General features: G+C 38.7%; 1 protein-coding gene across 1 annotated transcript in view; it reads right to left on the reverse strand.

Annotated features, from left to right (window-relative positions):
• Positions 1-6,722: 6,722 nt before the first annotated feature.
• p2rx1 (purinergic receptor P2X, ligand-gated ion channel, 1) overlaps positions 6,723-25,338 on the reverse strand; it is a 59,874-nt gene continuing 41,258 nt past the window's right edge. The window contains exons 11-12 of the mRNA XM_028807019.2: positions 12,112-12,207; positions 6,723-8,235 (exon numbers count right to left, since the gene is read on the reverse strand). Coding sequence (XP_028662852.1) covers positions 8,218-8,235; positions 12,112-12,207 — 114 coding nt within the window. The 3' untranslated portion in view covers positions 6,723-8,217. The remainder of the gene's footprint in view (positions 8,236-12,111; positions 12,208-25,338) is intronic.

Consider the following 25,338-nt stretch of genomic DNA (forward strand, 5'->3'; position numbering starts at 1 on the left):
GCATAACAAATTGCAAGATTGCCTGCAAAATGTTAGATCTTTGCAGCATCATCGTGGCACAGTGGTTAGCACTGCCACCTCACAGCTTCATGGTATGGTTTAATTCCTAACTTATATGCGGAAGTTGCATGTTCCATTTTATGACGCTTGGAAAGCAACAGCAAGGCATGATACTTATGATGTAGGTCCCACAGTTGGACTCGAAGACTCTGTACACTGCTTCAGTCAACTATCTCCGATTCTCATTTTTCCACAGAAGTTTCATACATACTGAGGGACACTCTGACTTCTGCTGTAAGGAAAGGTATAGATAAGAGCGTTATGTGATGCAGTATTTGTAAAGCCGATGAAAACTGCATACTTGCTGACCTGTACTAACATTTCTTGCAGCTTAGAAATGGTTTATTAAAATATTGATCTTTCTCAACAATACCCCATCAGCAGACATTGTTCAGTTCTTTTCATAAGGCAGGAATATCCAACTTTGTTCCTAGAGGACCGCAGTGACTGCAGATTTTTATTCTAACCATTGTCTTAATTAGTGACCGGTTTTTCCTGCAAATTAACTTCTTTTACCTTAACTTAAACTGACTTGCTATTTAAGACTCAAGCCCCTTAATTGTTCCTTTTATTCCTTAATTAGCAGCCAAACAATAATGCGATGCAACATGACCAGCAATCTGTGTCCATACAATATTTGAAAATAAAGAAAGGTCAAGGTTTCATTAATGTTGATCTGCTTAGGTACACACAATATTTCAACAATGCTCATAGGAAAAAAATCAACAGTTTTTGAATTGTCTACTGTTGTAGAATGAGAGCACCAATAAACCATGGAATTAAATGATGGGTTTACTTAACAGAAATAATCAGCTTCTAGTTAAGAAACTGGGTGAAATTAAATTGGTTGGAGTTCAAGGCCCAACTGCCTGGCCTTCTGTTGGCTTGCTTCACATTACATTTTGTTTGGCTGCAGTTTAAGGAAAAAAGAAGCAATTCAGAGGACAGAGTCTTAAAAACAAGGCAATTAAAATTAAGGAAAAAGTAATCAATTTACAGCAGAAACTGGTCACTGATTAATAAGGTGTCAGGAATGAAAATCTATGGACCACCAGGATTGGAGTCGGACACCACTGTCATAAGGCAATACAGTATACTGTATGTGGGATTTATAAAACACTTATTCAGCATCTGCAGTGAAAAATTACAAAGAAATCATGTGTGTATGATTTCACAAAGCCAATGGGTACTGTAGTACTGTACTTAGACAAGGAAAAGATAAAAATAGATTTTTGAGGACAGCACTGATGATTGGCTGCCATATGCTGAAAAACATTGCAATTCTTTCTTTTAAAATTCTATAATTTTCAGTCAATGTGTAACTATTATTATTCCTCTTTTTTGTTGTCTTTTATGCTCCTTGATTATTTGAGTGTCACTATTGGAACAGTAAGCATACTGTCTTTCCTTATTTTATGATAGTTTTGAGGTTCCACAATAAAAAATTACTTTAAATTGAACATATGTCCTGAATTCAAATACATAGTATCTATCTTATGCATAAATCAATCGTACTTAAATAGCTGGTATGTGTTTATCAATATTTATTCAATTCAATACTTTGACATTATACTTTACAGTAGAATAAAAACACTTGTTGCTAGTCCCACTGTTTCAGAATCATGTAGTGACAAATTACTACAAGTTAGAATAAAATAAAAGACACAAATTCGTAAAATGGCAAGACAATTAAAAATAAACATGCAACCTTTCCAAATTAACAATAAATGCATAAAGACTCAACATAAACATTCAACATGTATCACAAAGAACAAGTAACGTTAAGACTGTAAAACTAATTTGCTAGTACAAACAGGATTGATGGAGCAGGCGCTTATATTCTGCAATGGAGTCTTGGCCATGAGTCAATGCAGAATATATGGCAGTGGCAGTTAAAAGAGTGAGAACATGGTCATCTGTGGCCTCATGTATAACACAGTGCATAGAATTCACACTAAAACATGGCGTTCGGACAAAAGTTGAAATGTGCATACGCAAAAAAAAATTCAGATGCACAAAACAGTGCAAAAAACAACTTCCGCGCAATTCTGCTCCATAAATCCCGGTCAAAGTGAAATGTAACGCACATGCATGCAGCTGCAACCCCACCTGACTCCTCCCAGAATTACACCACTTTGAATATGCAAATCAATATAAATAGCCCATTACGTTCAGCGTTTTGTGAAAAGAAAATGGCAGAAGAACTGGGGAAAAAAACTTCAGTGTATGCAAATTGTTGGCTTAAGCAGTGGTATAAGCAACAAAAGAAAAGTGATGGGAGTGATATAGAGTGGCAGAGGCACTCGAAAGCTCAAGTTCAGAAAGTCACACAGTATCCAAAATAAAAAAGAAGTAATCAGATGTCAAAGTCGAGGTGAAAAGGTGAGTCATAGCCCACTGTCAGAGTGTCATAAGGAAGCGTATTAGGGCACAGAGAAAAGAAAAAAAAAAAGGTTGAAATGTAGATATTAATTTCAAAATTTCCACTTTAGTCTCATAGTTTATTTTGTCATTAAAGTAGAATGTCATAAAAATTCATCTTAAAATTGATGTTTAATTTACTAGAGTTTCTCAAATCCTGTTGTAACTAAAGTAGCATGTGTTCCCTGACCTAGTCATTAATCATTATGTGCTTCATAAACAGGCTTTCTCTTTCGTAGACAGGAGCACACAGTAACTGATCGCCACACAGAGTACATTTAATTCATGATATTACAGCTCTCTGAACATTTTAGAATAGTAAGATGTATACTTGATATAATTTTCATGATGAAATGCATTAAAGCATGTATTAAACATGTGGGGGTAGCGGTAGCAATGAGCTGGCACCCCTTCCAGGCATTGTTCCTGTCTCACACAAGATGCTTGCTGGGACATGCATAACCCTGGATGGAATAATTTAATGTAGCAGTACAGTCTCTGTCAAACATACTGCACCAACCCCCAATTCCTGTCCTTCCATTTTCTTTCTCCATGTAACCAATCACCATACAATAAGCTCTGTGATACATGTAAAGCCAGCTGTAAGCTTAGAATACAGATTCTTCAAAACTTTTATGGAACATTGAAAAATCTTCGTTATGCATGTTTAATTATTCCTTTCATCCAGGACCGCGCCAGTCCCATCAAGGACGAGGCAGGAACAAGTTGAAATAGACAAGGCAAGGAGAAGTTCAAGTAGACTGCGGCATGGCTGAATGAAATCCATGCAGCTGCTGGTGGCTTTCTTTAGGCAGTGTGTGCTATAAACGTTCTCCAGAGCTGGAAGCTGTATCCCGATAATCTTCTGCGCTCTCAACACAACCCACCATAGAGCTTTCTGATCAGCTGCTGTGCAGCTATAATTCCACACACACATACAGTGGGGTAAAATACTCTGAGTGGTACACTGAGAGTAATAATGCTAAAGCAGCTATGGTATTTGGAATAGTTTGTTAATTTCATGCAACATTACACTGTTACAGAATGATTACAATCAAGTGAATTAAATTTGTAAACGATATGCAGTTAATTTTAATAAATTTTATAAATCCTGCATCACTGATGCAAATCTGAAAAAAGGGAGACCACACAGAAACAGCAGCACTGCTTTAACTCTGGGTGCCACCAGTTTGCAAAATCGAGCAGAAACACGCGTATGCAAAATTTAGTTTTTATACATTATGATGTGAGCATATGCACCGTTTATACATGAGACCCCTGGTCACTACTAATAATCAGGAATGAGAAAACAGAAAGCAGGACTTTAAGTAGCTCATAAGTTTAACAATGGGGCACAGTGCCAGTTAAATCAACCTTCTCCAAACAGCTCAGTCCTGCACCTCCTCACAAGTCAAGTCCTTTTCTTTCAAATCTTCTTTTACTCTATCAGTCCACCTCTGCTTTGGCCTCCCTCACTTTCTCTTCCCCTGTACTTCCATTCCTATCACATATTCATTGTCTGTCCTCATCATCAATACCATTTCAACCTACTTTCTTAGATATGACTCGCACTTTTGTTGTTCCTCTGATTTTCATCATTGTCCTATTTTGTCCTTCTTAGTAACTGCACATATACATCTTAACATTTTCATTTCTGCCACATCTAACGTCTTCTCCTACGCTCCCTTTACTGCCCATATCTCCATACATCATTGCTGGTCTTACCACTGCCTTAAAAAACTTACCTTTAACTTTCACCTTAATTCTTCGATCCCACAATACTCCTGATAACATCTTCCAGTTGTTCCATCCACACTGTACTCTATGGGTTATCTCTGCATGTAATTTTCCATCTTGGGCTACCACTGATTCTAGATATTTAAACTTATCTGCTCTTTTCAAGTGATGGTGTAGCATTGCTGCTTCGCAGTAAGGAGACCAGGGTTTGTGTCCCAGATCCTCGCTGTGTGGAGTTTGCATGCTCTCCCGGTGTCTGTGTGGGTTTCCTCCCACCTCAAATTGATGATCCTAAGTTGGCCCTAGTGTGTGCGTTTCCCTGCGATGGACTCGTGCCCGGTCCAGGCTTTGTTCCTGCCTTGTGCCCTATGATAGCTGGAATTGTCGCCAGCAAAACCACGTGACCCTGTTCAGGACTAAGCGGGTTTTAAAATGACTGACTGACTGCTGTTTTCAATAGTTCTCTCTGCGTGCTAACATCCAAATCCAGTAAATCATAAAACCATAAATACTCTGTTTTCCAAAGCTCTTCTCTACTTTTATAACTTCTTGTCCAGTTCCTCTTTCTGGTACTACACAACACAATGTCATCAGCAAAAAACATGCACCAAGGGAGCTGGTCTTTTATCCCACCAGTCAACACACCCATAACCAGATTAAATTGTTAAGGATTTAAAGAAGATCCCTGGTGCAGACCTACTCCTAACTGTGATCTTGTCTGTTACTCCAATACTGCTTTTAACCCGAGTTCTTACTTCCTCCTACACATCCTGGGAAACCCTTACTTACTCCTCTGATACTCCTTTTTCTCTCATCCACCTCTTGACCTCTTGACATGACACTCTATCATAAACCTTCTCCAAATCAACAAACACCATATACACACCTTTCTGTTTATCTCGATGCTTATCTATGAGCTGACTCAATGCAAAGATTGCATCAGTTTTTCCTCCTCCTGGCATGAAACCAAACTGCTCCTCCATCCCACCCCACCACCTGTGTTCTTATCTGACTCCAATTATCTTTTGAAAATGTCATTAGTGTGGTGGTTCACAGCATAAACTATACAGGTTTAAACAATGTGTTCAGGATTGACAAGGAGAAGTACAACTGTCTTTGTGTTATTTGTTTATTATTTGTATATGAAAATTGTGTTGTCTTGTATTGTGACTTTGTTTAAAAACACACCACATTGTTATGATTAATACAGGATTCCAGGACATTCCAAAGGTTTCCAAACTTCTTCTTGCAACTGTTATTTTTTTTTTTTTTGATTTTCAAAGTTACCTGAACATGTGTTTTAATAAACTATGCTAATAACTTCATTTCTCTACAGAAGATGTTCAAGCACATTTCAACTCCACTATAATAAGATACTGTGCCTGTAGAAAATATTCATCACCTGGAGGTTTGTACATTTTATTGTTATACAACATTGAATCACAATGAATTGAATTTGGCTTTTTTTGACATAGATTTCTGCAAAGTGGTCTAAATTAATTACTTATTAAACACACAAGTATTCACTCCTATAATATGATACACTTAAATTATCACTGGTGCAGCTAATTGGCTTTCGAAGTCTCATAATTAGTTCAATGGAGGTCACTTGGCTGGGATTATAAATGCAACTTATGTGGAAGGTCCAATCTGTGGGGAGTCAATAAGGTGACAAAAGAACACTCCAAGCAACTCTGTGAAAATGTGATTGAAAAGCACAATTCAGCATATGGAGACAAGGAAATATTCAAGTCACCAATCATTAAGACATGGAAACAGCATGGCACTGTGGTAGATAGATAGATAGATAGATAGATAGATAGATAGATAGATAGATAGATAGATAGATAGATAGATAGATAGATAGATACTTTATTAATCCCAATGGGAAATTCACATCTGGTAATTCATGCTAAATCTATGTATAGCAGGTGTAGATGCTCTAATCAGGATTTTAAGGCCAATACTGATCTCCGATTTCATGTTACTTTCACTTTGACGTCGAAGAGTCTTTTTCTGTCAATGTCAAAAAAGCAATGATAAATGTACATGATTTAATATTGTATATCAATAAAATGTTAACCTCTCAAGATGGGGGTGAATTCGTTTTATAGACACTGTATTATATTATAGGTGCAGGGATGATACAGTAGGTGTTAGAATATTTTCCACTATTCCAATATTTTTTAACATGTTTTTTATTATTTTAAACTTGTATATTTTTACTGATTAAGGTATAGGATAACAAAACTTTTTTGTTAATATTCCTTATATTGCACATATAAATATTTCACCCTCTTATGATAACAGAAACAACCTGTGAACAATGTTACTTTGTGTAAGATGTTTGTGTAAAATGTTGCCTCCACAAATGAAAAACTCTTCAGGTGGTGAATACTTTTTATAGCCATTGCACATACTGCAGCTCATTATTATTAGGAGCCAAAGTGATAAAGTTATTGAATAGAGTGAAATTAATAAATATGAAGCAAAGAATAACCATATTCATTTTGCAAAAGAACAAAATTGCCTATTTTATTACATCCACAAAAAATAAATTAGCACATGTTAAAACTTTAATAAATTTCTTTTCCAAATAACTATAGGGTTTTATAGCCAAGAACACAAAGGCTTCTATGAATTAAACTTAAGCTGTTTGACACACCATGAATGAAAAACTGGCATACCAAGAACTGTGGCAAATGCTGCCAGGATCTCTTGTTCTCATTCTCTGCGTACTTCAGGGACAAAAGTAATAAATAATGTTAAGAATTCTCCTTCAATTCAAAGTGTTCATTAGAGTAGTGGAGAACACACAATCAAGACTGGGAGTATCTGCTTGATGGTCCAGCTGGCCATTTTATAGAAATGCAGGTGGCCATAGATTGACGCCCATAAACAATTTAGATGGCTTGTGTGAGAAGTCTGTTTAAATGAAAGATTGAATAACTCAAAGAAAAGATTAAAGTGATACAACCATAAGCCATCTCCAAATAAAATGCAACATCCTATCCAATTGTAAAGAAGGACTGAGGCCATACATGACTGACTAACTGACTGACTGACTGACAGAGATAGATAGATAGATAGATAGATAGATAGATAGATAGATAGATAGATAGATAGATAGATAGATAGATAGATAGATAGATAGATAGATAGATAGATAGATAGATAGATAGATAGATAGATAGATAGATAGATAGATAGATAGATAGATAGATGTGTTTTACTGTCCAGTCCATTTCCTTCCTTACATTGCCCTTACTTTGCTGTATGTGGGTGAGTCGTAAACATTTTTGAGGGAGTAATTAATCATTCCTTAATATACTGTATGTCCATGTCCTCATGCCTATGTCAAGGTATGCAGTACACACCCTGTGACAACAGGTACAAAACATTTAACAAAAAGAAGGCACCAATTAACCAGAATTTTCACTTTTATCATTGCATGTGGGCAGGATGGTGGCACAGTGGTAGGACTTCTACATTGCAGTAAGGAGGCCAGGATGCAGATTAGATGGATTGGCAATACTAAATTGGCCCTAGTGCATGTGTGTGTTCACCCTCCCATGGATTGGTGCTCTGTCCAGAGATTGCTTCTGCCTTTTGCCCTATGCATGCTGGGATTGGTTCCAGCTCCCCTGCGATGCTCCTCAGGATAAAGTAGGATAAGATGATGAATAGATCATTGCATGCACTCATTATATTATTAACATATACCCCAGTTAACCACATATCTGAATGTGCAATATCCATGTTATGTCGACATTGTCTTTGAAAGGTATTTTTCCCTTTTATTGTTTTTCAATTCACATTTTGTCTTGAATTCCCTCTGTAAATAGTAAAGGCAGAGGTGAAAGGGAAATGGACAAATCCAGCCTTGTTTCTTCTCTGCATCAGCTTGGCGGTTATAAAACATGCCCAGGCAAGCTTCTCCAAATTCCAAGATAAATGGGCAAGGAACGGTGACTGTGGAATTCTTGGCCAATCCAGATGTCAAGGAAGTATTTCACACTGAAATGAGCAAAAAATTAACATCTTGTTGAAACCATGAGATCAGCTCAGTTTTAATAGCACAATTATATACAATTGTGGTTAGGTATTACCATTTTTTCCTTGTAGTGTATTTTGATTTTTAGTAAACAAGAACCATTTTTTCACAATGCACATTCCTTTGCCAAATTATTTTAACAAAATTCTATCAATTTTTGACAACAAGTAATCTGGTCACATTTATTACCTTTTTTAATCAGAAAATCAGTCTGAGCCAGCATGTGTAAGTGGTGGACACAGGTGCACCTCTCCCCTCATACAGCATTATAGTTATGGTAACAATCAACATTTTACTGGAAAAATAGCTGTGTGTTTATCAATGTGTTTTGCACTGCTATTTTTGGTTTTGTGTATTAATAGTTGCATTGTTCATAATTTTTCCTCACTTCAATAATTTGCTGGAAAACTGGATGTGGCATTGGCAGAATTTTATATTGACAGTGCTTTCTTGATTATTGGCTATGTGAACTTTAATTGTAATTTTTTAATAATGTTTTATAATACAAATGTTTAAACAATGTTCATAGTGAATATCAGTAACTGAAGTCATCTTTGTTTATGCATCATATTTTATATAGTGCACCACATTTTAAAGGTTAATTACAATTTAGAGCACACTTAAGAAAAATATCTTCTGTTTATGTAATAATCATACAGGTATGATTACTACATCACATACAGACAGACACAAATACAGTGCATCCAGAAAGTATTCACAGCGCATCACTTTTTCCACCTTTTGTTATGTTACAGTCTTATTCCAAAATGGATTAAATTCATTTTTTTCCCTCAGAATTCTACACACAACACCCCATAATGACAACGTGAAAAAAGTTTACTTGAGGTTTTTGCAAATTTATTAAAAATAAAAAAATTGAGAAAGCACATGTACATAAGTATTCACAGCCTTTGCTCAATACTTTGTCGATGCACCTTTGGCAGCAATTACAGCCTCAAGTCTTGTTGGATATGATGCCACAAGCTTGGCACACCTATCCTTGGCCAGTTTTACCCATTCCTCTTTGCAGCACCTCTCAAGCTCCATCAGGTTGGATGGGAAGCGTCGATGCACAGCCATTTTAAGATCTCTCCAGAGATGTTCAATCGGATTCAAGTCTGGGCTCTGGCTGGGCCACTCAAGGACATTCACAGAGATGTCCTGAAGCCACTCCTTTGATATCTTGGCTGTGTGCTTAGGGTTGTTGTCCTGCTGAAAGATGAACCGTCGCCCCAGTCTGAGGTCAAGAGCGCTCTGGAGCAGGTTTTCATCCAGGATGTCTCTGTACATTGCTGCAGTCACCTTTCTCTTTATCCTGACTATTCTACCAGTCCCTGCCGCTGAAAAACATCCCCACAGCATGATGTTGCCACCACCATGCTTCACTGTAGGGATGGTGCCAGGTTTCCTCCAAACGTGACGCCTGGCATTCACACCAAAGAGTTCAATCTTTGTCTCATCAGACCAGAGAATTTTCTTTCTCATGGTCTGAGAGTCCTTCAGGTGCCTTTTGGCAAACTCCAGGTGGGCTGCCATGTGCCTTTTACTAAGGAGTGGCTTCCGTCTGGCCACTCTACCATACAGGCCTGATTGGTGGATTGCTGCAGAGATGGTTGTTCTTCTGGAAGGTTCTCCTCTCTCCACAGAGGACCTCTGGAGCTCTAAAAGAGTGACCATTGGGTTCTTGGACACCTCCCTGATTAAGGCTCTTCTCCCCCGATCGCTCAGATTAGATGGCCAGCCAGCTCTAGGAAGAGTCCTGGTGGTTTCGAACTTCTTCCACTTAAGGATGATGGAGGCCACTGTGCTCATTGGGACCTTCAAAGCAGCAGAAATTTTTCTGTACAGTAATCCCTCGCTATATCGCGCTTCGCCTTTCGCGGCTTCACTCCATCGCGGATTTTATATGTAAGCATATTTAAATATATATCGCGGATTTTTTGCTGGTTCGCGGATTTCTGCGGACAATGGGTCTTTTAATTTCTGGTACATGCTTCCTCAGTTGGTTTGCCCAGTTGATTTCATACAAGGGACGCTATTGGCAGATGGCTGAGAAGCTACCCAACTTACTTTTCTCTCTCTCTTGCGCTGACTTTCTCTGATCCTGACGTAGGGGGATTGAGCAGGGGGGCTGTTCGCACACCTAGACGATATAGACGCTCATCTAAAAATGCTGAAAGATTATCTTCACGTTGCTATCTTTTGTGCAGCTGCTTCCTGAAACAACATGCTGCACGATGCTTCGCATACTTAAAAGCTCGAAGGGCACGTATTGATTTTTGATTGAAAAACAAACTCTATCTCTCTCTATCTCTCTCTCTATCTCTCTCTCTCCCTGCTCCTGACGGAGGGGGTGTGAGCTGTCGCCTTCAACAGCTTTGTGCCACAGTGCTTCGCATACTTAAAAGCCAAACAGCCCTATTGATTTGTTTGCTTTTCTCTATCTGTCTGACATGATCTGCTCCTGACGCGCACTCCTTTGAAGAGGAAGATATGTTTGCATTCTTTTAATTGTGAGATGGAACTGTCATCTCTGTCTTGTCATGGAGCACAGTTTAAACTTTTGAAAAAGAGACAAATGTTTGTTTGCAGTGTTTGAATAACGTTCCTGTCTCTCTACAACCTCCTGTGTTTCTGCGCAAATCTGTGACCCAAGCATGACAATATAAAAATAACCATATAAACATATGGTTTCTACTTTGCGGATTTTCTTATTTCGCGGGTGGCTCTGGAACGCAACCCCCGCGATGGAGGAGGGATTACTGTAATCTTCCCCAGATTTGTGCCTCGAGACAATCCTGTCTCAGAGGTCTACAGACAATTCCTTTGACTTCATACTTGGTTTGTGCTCTGACATGAACTGTCAACTGTGGGACCATATATAGACAGGTGTGTGCCTTTCCAAATCATGTCCAATCAACTGAATTTACCACAGGTGGACTCCAATGAAGCTGCAGAAACATCTCAAGGATGATCAGGGGAAACAGGATGCACCTGAGCTCAATTTTGAGCTTTATGGCAAAGGCTGTGAATACTTATGTACATGGGATTTCTCAGTTTTTTTATTTTTAATAAATTTGCAAAAACCTCAAGTAAATTTTTTTCACGTTGTCATTATGGGGTGTTGTGTGTAGAATTCTGTGGAAAAAAATGAATTTAATCCATTTTGGAATAAGGCTGTAACATAACAAAATGTGGAAAAAGTGATGCGCTGTGAATACTTTCCGGATGCACTGTAGATATGTACAGTTGTAGATATAAACAGTTTCATGGGAACCAGAGAACATGTCATCATTCCCAAGTAGAAAGTATTTAGTTAGTAGTTTTTATCTATAAAGACAAAAATACATGATTTCTTTGATTTTTTCTAGGAAGAATTGGCTTTTTTTCAACAAACATAAAAGGCTTTAGAAATTACAATAATGTGGGAAAGAGAAAACATTGTATCAAATCCAAATGTAAAAGAGAATATCAAAGTCATAATTCTAAAATGAAAATATGTTTTGAGATTTGACAGTGAAACCAGCCATGAAATATACCCGACCACAGGGGCTAGTCTCATGTATTCTTTGCAATCTATAAAGGTCACGACACTTCTTAAAGACATTCTTTTAGCACGATTACAAGACAAAAGGAAAGAAAATTAGGAATTAAGTAGACACACATGAAAAGTTTTCTTAACAGTACAGACTATGGAAAGCACACATTTTAGAAACAGGAAATGAGTAGAAAACTGACCACATTTAATGGACTGTGAGACCTGGTTATGACAAATGTATCTTTTTAATGTATTTTAACTTAATGCAAATTTAAAAAAATAATATTTATACATATATTACCTCCTCCTGTTCTTCTGTGTACTTGAACTTCATATTTTTATAAAAGTGACGCTGTGGCATGATGTAAAGTAGTAAAAGGTCGCATACGACAGTGGCCTTTGAGGAAAAAAAAGCAAACATAAGATTGTTAAAAATGAATAACACCAATATTCTTGCTACGAGCATGAAAATTAAGTCTGCAGTACTTCTGAGGCATAGTGTGAATGCTTACAGGAATGACCTTGAAGGACTTAGTATTCATCTCTTAACAAGCACAGTAACAATATAGGGAACATAAGCAGAAGTGATGAAAAACACACCACCATGCTGCCCATAAAAATGAATCTACACCTATTCTAAGACAAGAAGGATTGTGATCCAAAATCAATGTGAAGATTCCAACATACAATTTCCTTAAAGCCAGGCAGATACGCATTTGTTGTGATGGCATGCAGGTAGGTGATGTGACATACAGTAGTCAGTATCTAGCACTGACTGAGATTTAGAACAACCCCCACAGGATTCCAAGTCCAATTCTTTATCCTCAATGACCTTTAAAGAAGGTGCATTTTAGTGAAATGAAAATTCCATAAAGGACATAAAGGAGAAGGAAAATTTCTCTATATGCAGATGATATGGTACTGTATATATCAGATCCACAAAATACTGTGCCTGCAGTCCTAACAGCACATACAGAATTTCAAAAGATTTCTGGTCTCAGAATTACTTTGACTAAAAGCGTGCTCTTTCCAGTGAATTCTCAAGCATACAATATTAGATTAGACACCTTCCCTTTTATCATCACAGATCAGTTTAAATACCTAGGAGTAAATATCACAAGTAAACATGAAGTTCTTTACCAACAAAATTTCTCTGTCTGTATGGAAAAAATTAAGCAAGACTTGCATAGATGGTCAACCCTTCATCTCATTTTAGCTGGAAGAATTAACGTTGTTAAGATGAATATTCTTCCTAAGTTTCTCTTTTTATTTCAAAACATTCCAATATAGAGTACATCAATAAATAATTTTTTTAAGAAATTAGATTCAATCATAACCTAATTTATTTGTAATTCAAAACATCCACGTATCCAAAGAGCAACCCTACAAAGACCTAAGGCAGAAGGTGGCTCTACCTAACTTTCAATTTTATTACTAGACAGCAAATATACAAGCTATAAAAACCTGGACATGGACACAAATAGATGAACATACACAGGCTTGGTCGGCAGTAGAAATAAACTCCTGCAGTACATCTTTAAATTCTTTGCTTTGTACCCCAATAAATGCAAGTTATCACCAATATACTAACAACCCAATTGTGCTTCACTCACTCAGAATATGGAACCAATGTACAACATTTTAAGATAAAGAAGCTTTTAACTGTGAGACCTCTGCACGAGAACCACCTTTTTCTACCCTCTTAAACATATGCAGTTTTTAATGCCTGGAAAACATTTGGGATTAAATTACTTAGAGATCTGTACATAAACAACGTCTTTGCATCCTACAAACAATTACATTTCAAATTTAACTTCCCAGCAAAACATTTCTTTCACTACCTTCAAATCAGAAACTTTGTTAAACAGAACCTGCCCAATTTTCCTCACCTCCCACCAACCTCTATGGCGGAAAAAATATTGATCAGTCTTGAGGACTCAGACAGCATTTCTGTAATATATACAACTATTTTACAGTCCCTCCCTTTCAAAGATCTAAGAGGACAGTGGGAAAAGGATCTCTCACTCAATATTTCAGAAAAGGAGTGGAAAGTAGCAATGCAGAGAATTCACTCGAGCTCCATATGCGCAAAGCATACAATTATTCAACTCAAAATTATATATCAAGCACATCTGTCTTGCTTAAAATTGTCCAAAATGTTTCCAGGGCAAGATCCAACCTGCGAACGTTGCAAGCAAGTTCCAGCCTCACTGGGCCACATGTTTTGGGCCTGCACCAAATTAACATCATTTTGGACCAAAATCTTCAAATGCCTATCAGACAGTCTTGGTGTCAACACTCCCTCCTAACCCACTAACAGCTGTGCTTGGTGTACTCCCAGATGGGCTTAAAGTGGAGAAGGACAAACAAACTGCAATTGCCTTTACTTCACTATTGGCATGTAGACGTATCTTGCTCAACTGGAAGAATCCTAACTCTCCTATTCTAAGTCAGTGGGCAACTGATGTTATATACTATTTGAAACTGGAAAAAATCAGATTCTCACTTAGAGGATCTCTGCAGAACTTTTTCAGAACCTGGCAGGATCTAATCAATAACATTTTAGAATAAGCTTTTAAAACACTGAGGATTCCTCCATTTATCATTATTCACTTATTAATTCATCTATTTACTTATTTTTACTAGCTTTTAGTTTTACTCTACTGGCTTAGCTGTCTTTCTCAGGGGTGGGGATTGATTTGTTTTCGATCTTATGTTTGTAAAAATTGATTTATTTGCATGGAATGATGTGTGATTTTAATAAAATCAGTAAAATTTAAAAAAAAGTTACTTAGTGTTTGGAATTAAAAAATCAGACTACTGGTCTTTTCATGAAATTAGTTCTTAGCTAATTTAAAGGTACATAAAAGATGATCCGTTCCACAGATGACAGCAGTGCAGGAGAGTCTGAGGTATACTTTTCAAATGTTTGCTTGTTGTTTACTCAGTTGGGTTAAGAGAGTATAGGGTAAGATGACACAAATTCACCAAATTAATCTTTCTTTTTTAAATATTTTGAACAAACTGCTGACACTGAATAGCAGCACCTCTGTGTTCACTTAGTTGATTAGCATAGTATGCATTTTTGTATTTATTACATCTAGAACCTATTTTAACAATATTTATATTTGAGTGAGAAAGAAAATGAAAATGCTTAAAAGTGGAATTTCACCCTTTTTGACTTAGTTGCTAGTGTTAACCCACCAGGGTGCCAGTCCACTCTCCTACATGCCTCCATACTCGGTCTAGTAGAGTAGCCAGTTAAAGAATAATTTTATTTATTGTTTAAATCAGTTCTTCACAAACATGCTATATATGCATTTGCCATATGTAAATGTGTTCTAAAGTGAATTACTTTCTATCAGTTTTAAAAAATATCTTGCCTGCATTGTTTCTTTATATTGCAGTTTATGGGGCACAGAGGAAAAGCCTAAAATCCAAGCATGTTCATTTTTCAAGCCAAAACAGTTGTTGAGCATTAATCTCTGTCTTACAATTACACACACATTGTAAAATAGTTTATACATATCATTTTTGAACAAAAAAAACCCAGCCACAGGGGATGCACAAACCAGTGTGTTTCTTCGTGCTGGTCCCAAGCCCAGATAAATGAGGAGGGTTACGTCAGGAAGGGCAAATTTTGCCAGTTCAACCTGAGGGCAACAATACGGATTTCCATACTGGATCGGTCCAGTCCAGGGTTAACAACAAACGCCACCAGTACTGTTAGCCAACAGGGTGCTGGTGGAAATTGGGCTACTGTTGGCCGAAGAAGGAGAAGAAGAGGGTGGAGACATGTCCGGATGAAAGAGGAGAGGAGGAAGGTAAAGAGAGTGGAACTGAGGGTAGGAACTTTGAATGTTGGCAGTATGACTGGTAAGGGGAGAGAGTTAGCCGATATGATGGAGAGAAGGAAGGATGATATATTGTGTGTGCAAGAGACTAAATGGAAGGGGAGTAAGGCCAGGTGAATCGTAGGTGGATTCAAATCGTTCTATCATGGTGTGGATGAGAGGAGAAATGGAGTAGGGGTTATTCTGAAGGAACAGCATGTCAAGAGTGTATTGGAAGTGAAAAGAGTGTAAGACAGAGTAGTGATTATGAAGCTGGAAATTGGAGGTGTGATGATGAATGTTGTTAGTGCATATGCCCTGCAAGTTGAGTGTGCAATGGATGAGAAAGAAGATTTCTGGAGTGAGTTGGATGAAATAATGGACAGTGTACCCAAGAGACAGAAAGTGATAATTGGAGCGGATTTCAATGGACATGTTGGTGAAGGGAACAGAGGAGACGAGGAGATAATGTATAGGTATGGTGATCAAGGACAGGAATGAAGAAGGTCAGAAGATAGTGGATTTTGCAAAAAGGATGGGCATGGCTGTGGTGAATACGTATTTTAAGAAGAGGGCAGAACATAGGGCGATGTACAAGAGTGGAGGAAGATGCACACAGGTATATTATTTCGTATGCAGAAGAGTCAATCTGAAGGAGATTAAAGACTGCAATGTAGTGGCAGGGGAAACTGTAGTTAGACAGATTAGGATGGTGGTCTGTAGGATGACGTTGGAGATCAAGAAGAGGAAGAGAGTGTGGGCAGAGCAAAGGATCACATGGTGGAAGTTGAAAAAGGAAGACTGCAAGGTTGAGTTTAAGGTAAGACAAGCACTGGGTGGCAATGAAGAGTTAACAGACAGCTGGGCAACTACAGCAGAAGTAGTAAGGGTGACAACAAGAAGGGTGCTTGATGTGACATCTGGACAGAAGAAGGGTGAAAAGGAAACCTGGCGGTGGAATGGGGAAGTACAGGAGAGTATTGTGAGGAAGAGGATGGCAAAGAAGAAGTGGGATAGTCAGAAAGATGCAGAAAGTAGACAAGAGTACAAGGAGATAAGGCACAAGATGAAGAGAGAGGTGAAAATGGCTAAAGAAAAGGCATATGATGAGTTGTATGAGAGGTTGGACACTAAGGAAGGAGAAAAGGACCTGTACCGACTGGCTAGACAGAGGGACCGAGCTGGGAAAGCTGTGCAGCAGGTTAGGGTCATAAAGGATAAAGATGGAAACATACTGTACTCACAAGCGAGGAGGGTGTATTGAGAAGATGGAAAGAGTACTTTGAGAGGCTGACGAATGAAGAGAATGAGAGAGAGAGAAGGTTGGATGATGTGGAGATAGTGAATCAGGTAGTGCAACGGATTAGCAAGGAGGAAGTAAGGACAGCTATGAAGAGGATGAAGAATAGAATGGAGGTGTTTATGAGAGATGGCAGTGGAGTTTTTAACCAGATTGTTTAATGGAATCTTGGAAAGTGAGAGGATGCCTGAGAAGTGAAGAAGAAGTGTACTGGTACTGACTTTTAAGAATAAGGGTGATGTGCAGAGCTGTAGTAACTACAGGGGGAATAAAATTGATGCGCCACAGCATGAAGTTAACGGAAAGAGTAGTGGAATCTATGTTAAGAAGGAATGTGATGATTTGTGAGCAGCAGTATAGTTTCATGTCAAGAAAGAGCAGAACAGATGCAATGTTTGCTCTGAGGATGTTGATGGAGAAGTATAGTGAAGGCCAGAAGGAGTTGTGTCCCTGGAGAAAGCATATGGCAGGGTGCCTTGAGAGGAGTTGTAGTGTTGTTGTAGTTTTGTATGAGGAAGTCGGGAGTGGCACAGAAGTACGTAAGAGTTGTACAGGATATGTACGAGGGAAGTGTGACAGTGATGAGGTCTGCATTCAACGTGGAGGTGGGATTACAGGTGGGTGGAATGGTGGCTCTGAGGCTAAGAATTTGCACGGGCAATCAGAAGGTTGCCGGTTCGAATCCCGTAAATCCCAATAGGGACTCTGCTCTGTTGGGCCCTTTAGCAAGGCCCTTAACCTGCAATTGCTTTGAGTAGTGAGAAAAGCGCTATACAAATGCAAAGAATTATTATTATTATTATTACATCAGGGATTGACTCTGAGCCCTTTCTTATTTGCAATAGTGATGAACAGGTTGACAGATGAGATTAGACAGGAGTCCTCTTGGACTATGATGTTTGCTGATGACATTGTGATCTGTAGAAGGAGCAGGTTGAGGAGACCCTGGAGAGGTGGAGATATGCTCTAGAGAGGAGAGGAATGAAGGTCAGTAGTAACAAGACAGAATACATGTGTATAAATGAGAGGGAGGTCAGTGGAAGGGTGAGGATGCAGGGAGTAGAGTTGGGATGAACAGTACAGAGTAATGGGGGTTGTGGTAGAGAGGTGCAAAAAGAGAGTGCAGGCAGGGTGGAATGGGTGGAGAAGAGTGTCAGGAGTAATTTGTGCCAGACGGTTATCAGCAAGAGTGAAAGGGAAGGTCTACAGGATGGTAGTGAGACCAGTTATGTTATATGGGTTGGAAACGGTGTCACTGACCAGAAAGCAGGTGACAGCTGGAGGTGGCAGAGTCAAAGATGCTAAGATTTGCATTGGGTGTGACGAGGATGGACAGTATTAGACATAAGTACATTAAAGGGTCGGCTCAGGTTTAACGATTGGTTTGGTCATGTGCAGAGGAGAGATGCGGGGTATATTGGGAAAAGGATGTTAAAGACAGAGCTGCCAGGCAAGAGGAAAAGAGTTAGGCCTAAAAGAAGTTTTATGGATGTAGTAAGAGAGGACATGCAGGTGATGGGTGTTACAAAGCAAGATGTAGAGGACAGGAAGATATGGAACAAGATGATCTGCTGTGACAACCCCTAACGGGATCAGCCGAAAGAAGATTTTTGAAAAAAAAAAACACCAATACAGGTAATCCCCAGGTTACGGACACACGACCTACGACTTACGAATGAGGCCACAGCTGTGACACATGCGCCTCATTAACTGCCGCTCCGTCATCTTTGACCGGAGGACCCTGCAAGTAATGGCTGGAGGGGTTTCACTGCTCGCGCAGTGTAGTGTCCCTGTGTCCCTCAGGCGGCTCTCAGTGGCAAGTGAGCGGTGACCCGTGGTCCATAGTCACTGGGGCCACAGCTATCGCTCGTGTGCAGGACGGAGGCTTAACGGGGAGGTTCGCTGTCCGCCCACTACGCCGCCGCAGTTACTCCTCCTGACTGGACACAGGCTGGATGGAGCGGTGTAGGGCGTTTCACTGCCTGCCCACTACACACGGCTCCCCCCGAATCGTTTTCGGTGGGCGGCTGGTAATGCTGCAAGCGGTGACCCGGTTGTGGCTGAACGGGGCGGCGGGGGGTAGCATTGTAGTGTGCTTCGGGTGGCTGCCTGTTGAATGGGGGCGGTGGTGGGCAATTCACTACACACCTTTGGCGCACCGTGTTCGTTCTCGGTGGGCAGACACACGCTGCAGGCTGCATACTGTAGTGGAGGTTACTGTGTGGTGGGTGGGGGGTGAACCGCCCCTCGCTACTCCCATTCATTCTCAATAGCAAGCCTGCTTGTACTGTTACGTACATAGCAGGAAGTTGTCTCTTGTCAGTACACCAGACGTGCTGAGGGATGCCTGCCTGCTGTGATAGCTGTACAGTGCTGTGCAGAAGAGCTCATCTTAACCTTTTGTCTTCGCCCTTCAAGAATGTCTCTGAAACACAAATCTGATGCAAGTGCTGGTGATACAGTAAAGAAGAGAAAAACCATCACCATTGATAATAAAGTAGAAATAATAAAAAGTTCCTGCGGTGGCTGGCACCCTGCCTGGGATTGGTTCCTGCCTTGTGCCCTGTGTTGGCTGGGATTGGCTCCAGCAGACCCCCGTGACCCTGTGTTCGGATTCAGCGGGTTGGAAAATGGATGGATGGATATTTTAACAGGATGATAAAATGGGCAAGACTCCAAATGTTGCTTTTACAGAATACTTGTCTTCATAGTTAAACATGTGGGTGCTATCTTGTTTAAAGTCATCCAGCATTTGGATCTTTTGGACCATACTACATTGGCAGAGCTAAAGAGATTGCTGATAACTTCCATGGCAGTTTGTGTGCAAATTTCTTCAGTCTACTTTTTCTGGTAAAAAATATTTTAGGTTTTCTCAAAAATGAGCTCTAATTTTCTGATTATGACCTTTAATGACCTCCTGCCTCTCTTCTGTTTAAATCTACCCTCTCCTGTTTATAGCAGAACAGTTCCAAAGTAAACCAGCTCTAAAAGATAAGCTAAGTTTTTAGTATTATGGTGCTGATTGCTACTCCTTTAATTCCTTCTATAAGTGCCACATCGCAACTAATTTTTTTTTTTTTTAATAATGTTTGTGTGTTTTGTTATCTATTGCCTGCTTTGAAATATGTGTGCATATGTCTTGGAGTATAATATTTTAATAGTACAAACTGCTTATATTAAGTTTTAATTTTGCTCAAACAAACCAGAATGGACTATAACTATAAAGAAAATTACAGGACCCTTAAGGTAATTTAACTACAGGGGCATATTACATTGAAAATATCCTCTCTTATATATTATTCCTGTATTGGACCATTAATTTGTAACTTTAATACATCTGTTTCTGTCAGTTATAACTTAATGGTAGATGGAACAGAAAACAGTGCAGATCTTCACAGGATCAAACCTTTGAGCAGAGCCATCCATTACCAAGACAGCTTGTCAATTAAATGTGTGTAATGTCACATGTCCCAGAGCCTCCAGTTGGAATTTCAACATAAATAATGGTCATTCTGAAAGAATGGGGAGCAGAACGAGTTACCATTTCCTCTGAATGTTGGGGAACATAAAGTTATGCATCATACAAATTTCTAAATTAAAAACTCACTCTGGACAACATCCACCCTTGACATTGCTTATTTTCATTAAGCTTTTTTCTAGGACTACCTACAGTATATCCAGACTTTGCTAATAATTTTGTATTCTATTATACTTTCTTATATTAGTATAGTTATATTTTATTAAATACCATATTACTTTTATATTTCTTTACTTTTTATCTAAAGTAATTAAAGTGATAAAGAAGATATTAGGGCACCTGGTGAAGAGGAAATTACCCTTTGTTCATCCTACAGGGTTCATCAAGACTGACAGGTCACACCTCAATAGAAAAACAAGAGTGGTAGAAATAAGACCCCATTGGTTGGTAAGGGGCATATAACCGAAGGATGCTGAACCTTAGTGTCTCAGGGATACCCGTACATTTGTCAGTGCTGGTGATAGTGAGTCCTTTTGTGGGGTACTGAGGAGTGACAGGCATCACTCTTGCATACTCTTACATACAGCATTAAGAGGAAAGACGCCTCACGCCTGGACAAACTGGTGAGGAAGGCAAGCTCTATTGTTGGCATGGAGCTGGACAGTTTAACATCTTTGGCAGAGCGAAGGGTGCTCAGCAGGCTCCTATCAATTATGGAGAATCCACTGCATCCATTTAATAGTATCATCTCCAGACAGAAGAGCAGCTTCAGAGACAGACTGCTGTCACTGTCCTGCTCCACTGACAGATTGAGGAGATCGTTCCTCCCCCAAACTATGCGACTCTTTAATTCCACCCGGGGGGGTAAACGTTAATATTTAACATTATACATAGTTATTGTCTGTTTTTCTGTTTTTCACCTGCATTATTATCATTCTTTAATTTAATATTATTTATTGTATCAGTATGCTGCTGCTGAAGAATGTGAATTTCCCATTGGGATTAATAAAGTATCTATCTATCTATCTATCTATCTATCTATCTATCTATCTATCTATCTATCTATGTGGATGACATTTATATGGTATATTACAAAGTGACTCGTAGTTTAGTATCACTCAGACTTAATTGTGTGACTAGGATGTGTGTGTGTGTGTGCGTGTGTGTGTGTGTGTGTGTGTGTGTGTGCGTTAATCTTAAGGTGAGACAATAGGCCAACCTTGTAAACGAACTTGGTAAGTCTCACAAATCCCTTAATAAAACAGCTCATGTGAGTATCTTTATACTACTTGTGTTATTTATTTAGTTACTTTTACTTGGAAAGTATGAGAATAAAATAAAGTACTGGAAAAGAACAAATGTGTCTCACATCATCCACACCCTGATTCAACAAGTTTCACCAACAAAACATAAAAAGACTAATTCATTAGCTAATATTTATTTTGAGTGTTATTTTTGAATTCTCGTGACCGACACTTTGTGTGTTTTATGAACTGTTTTTTTTATGTTGCCTTAAGCAAAATTATCTTTCAAATAAAAAGTAATAATAATAAAGTTGAAAAATAATGATTAGGGTGCTGCAGTGCTTAGTGCTACTGTCTTAGAATTCTAGCAGAGTAGGTTAAAATGATGGCATGGTCACTGTCTGTTTACAGTGAACTCATTTGACCTGGGTCTGTACAGATGCACTGGTGTTCCTCCTACCTATTAAAATCATGAATATTAGGTTAAACTAGCAACTCTGATTTGACCTGGTATGAGTGAGTGTGGGTGTGTGCCCAGTGAAGATACTGGCACTTTATCCAGAGTTGGTTTCTGCTTTATGACTTGCTACTGTAGTAAGCTCTGCAGTAAGGAGCAATAAATAGCACTTGTGTGATTTAAGCTTTAATTGGTTATGCAGACATATACCTTTTTTTTTACTACTGTATATTTACAAGTGAACCTGCTGCCATGGTGTGACATCAGAGGCTTCGCCTCAGGTGCTGACATCTGAGGTTGATCCCCGTAAGGGTATGAAAATATGTGTGTACACCTGATGAGCACCAATAAGTATCACATATCTATGCGCTTCTTCTCGCAACTGAGAAGGACGCAGAAAATGTTTGCCGACTTGCTGACCAACCACAAGCGTTACCTGGTAGGTAACCACTTATATAATCAGATTGCGATTCAGAACTAAGAATGTAATTTACTTGTATACCCATATTTAGTTTTCATGAATCCATATATAGAAGTATTTTAGCTTGTATAAGGCATTATATAAAGTGTATAACAACGCCCTTTTGAAAAGTAAATATTCTAGAGGGAAACTAGAAAAAATATCAGAGATGAAGGCAAGTGACTTACTGGAATATTTCTGGTAAAAGAGAAAGAAAGAGATGGCGTGTAATTGTCAGAATGGAATTGAACTGTTTATTAGACTACATGTAACAATATTTAACACTATTGTATCTGTTTATCAAAATGGTTTAACCTCTAAGTGCTGTCTTGTTTGAAGTCAACAAGCCATCTTGCCTTTGGACATTTTCTCTAAACCAAGCCATCCAGCTAGTGATACAAAACCTGATGCTTAGACAAACAACTTGCCTATGTTCTTATTGTGCCACACACTCATTAGAACATTAGAACCCTAGAAGAATAATGCCTTTTAGCCCAATTAGTTCATCAATCATACACGTTTGGATTCTTCAAAATAACACTGATTCAAGACTGTCTATCACACTACTTGGACATTTATTTATGGTTCTTTGTGTGAAGAATTCCTATATTTGTGTGAAATTTACTTTTAATAGGTTTTCAACTCTGTTGGAACAACAGGCAGCAACAGATGTTTTATGTTAATTTATGCAGGCCCGCACCTAGGAAATTCTGGGCCCCAGGCCGCTGACAGAGTTCGGGCCCCTTTCATGTTTCAAATATGTGCGTATATTTTAAAACGCCACTTAAAATTTCGAAAACCTGGTTTTTGATGAAGGGTTTTGAAAGTCAATGGTTTACTAGGAATAGTTTATTCTGAAAAACTCATTCTGAATATAAAATATCTCTCCATATTGTGTAAACATCATGGTAATCAGCAGTTACTGGCTGGTGGGTTAATCCCTTAACGCTTTGCTGACCATTTTCTAATTTTAATATTTGAAAAATCATCAATGACTTTATCAAAGCTTATGGTATTTGCAAGTTCATGTTCAATGGATAACGTTGCGAGACCATTCAGCCTCTGCTGGGTCATAGTCGACCGCAAATGATTATTTATAATTGCAAGTTTGCTGAATGATCTTTCCCCTTGTGCCACAGAGACAGGGAGACAACAAAATATCCTCAACGCTACGCATAGTTCTGGATATATGCCTTCAAGTCCAAGCTCAAATATCGATTTTAGTAAATCAAGACAGAAGTTACCACAATCTTTGAAAGTCGCATCATACACATTTTTGATGTGAAGCAACTCTCCTTTCAAGTCAGTAGTCAGATCACTTGGGTATTTAGCAATCAAAATTCCGCAGGACTCGGATATGTAAAATAACGATAAGCGATAGTGGTATTAGAAATATTTTGTAAACAAAACACGCTAGTTCAATTTATATCATGTCCGTGTTACTGGACTGGTGAACTAAACAAAATGAAATTACAATGCGTGTATTGTACAATAGCGCACGTACCTGTCTCTAACTGCTGAGTGAGTCTGATGACAGCCGCTGTTAAGACCAAAAGTCCAAATACAAAATTAACGCAGATAGGTGCTTCTCTTCACTGTTCACATAATAATGAAATAATGCCAAATTATAAGCTTTTGTAAAGTCTAACTCTAAGCGTGCACGGAACAGTAGGCCCTAACTCTTAATACTCACACGACTGCGAGTGCGACTGTCCAGCATTGAATGAATAACTTCCGCGATTCGCGAAGGCAAAAGGTGGAGACTAAACATAAACATTGCCGCACTGCCACCGGCACTCATTCCGACTTCCGTATGTTATCTTGATGACGGACACGGGACAGCCTTTATGAGAATGCCGCTGAAGCTCTCGGTCTTGCATTTTCCCACTGTTCAACGGATGACGGAAATGGAGTTCAAACTCAAAGCAGCTAGATCCGAGATCGAACCCACCGGCAACCGCTGTATGATGTCGACGTGCCCCTTCTTGATAATAAAGGACCTTTCGAGAAAAAAAAAAAAAACTCGAAAAAGGGCGGGCACCTATCTAGCTCGGCCCCCTGACAAGTGTCATGGTTGTCCCCCCCTAGGTGCGGGCCTGATTTATGTGTGAAACCATTGCTTTGTGCACTTTTCAGAAAACTGAGTTTTTTGGAAAAATATTAGCCCTCAAAGAGTTACTACTGAACATAGACACTATTTATGCTGCTCCCTGATAAAACAAAATGTTTCTGCTGGTATCTGTTCAGATAAAAAAGAAAACAGATTTAGAAATGTTAACTTGCTGTTACTCGGAAGTTGCCTGTTATAATGTTGTGATCGTGGCTCTGGACTCTGAAGGTAACTTGTTTTTCTATAACAAAACTAGATAAAATGTTAATGCCTTGGCAGTGGCAAATAGCTTTGGTTTTATATTTGATTTGATTACATTAATGTTTAAGTTGAGATTTACAAGAAATATTTTAACTGCTACTATGTTAAGGAAATACTGCTGTTAAAAAGCACCTTATTTGTTTAAAGTGTTTGCAAACCAAATACATACAATGCACTCATTTTCATTATTGAATTTTGAGCATAACAATGTGATTGTTGTGATTGTCTGCGCTTAATCACGATTAAAAATTTTAATCGTTTCCCAGCACTAATAAAAATATAAATATACTGTATATGCAGTACAGTACATTATATATATCTTATATACACACACACATACACTCTCAAGTCCATTTAAGTCAATTAATGTTTAAAAGGGACCATA

Source organism: Erpetoichthys calabaricus, chromosome 8 (assembly GCF_900747795.2).
Source record: "Erpetoichthys calabaricus chromosome 8, fErpCal1.3, whole genome shotgun sequence".
Taxonomy (NCBI): Eukaryota; Metazoa; Chordata; class Cladistia; order Polypteriformes; family Polypteridae; genus Erpetoichthys; species Erpetoichthys calabaricus.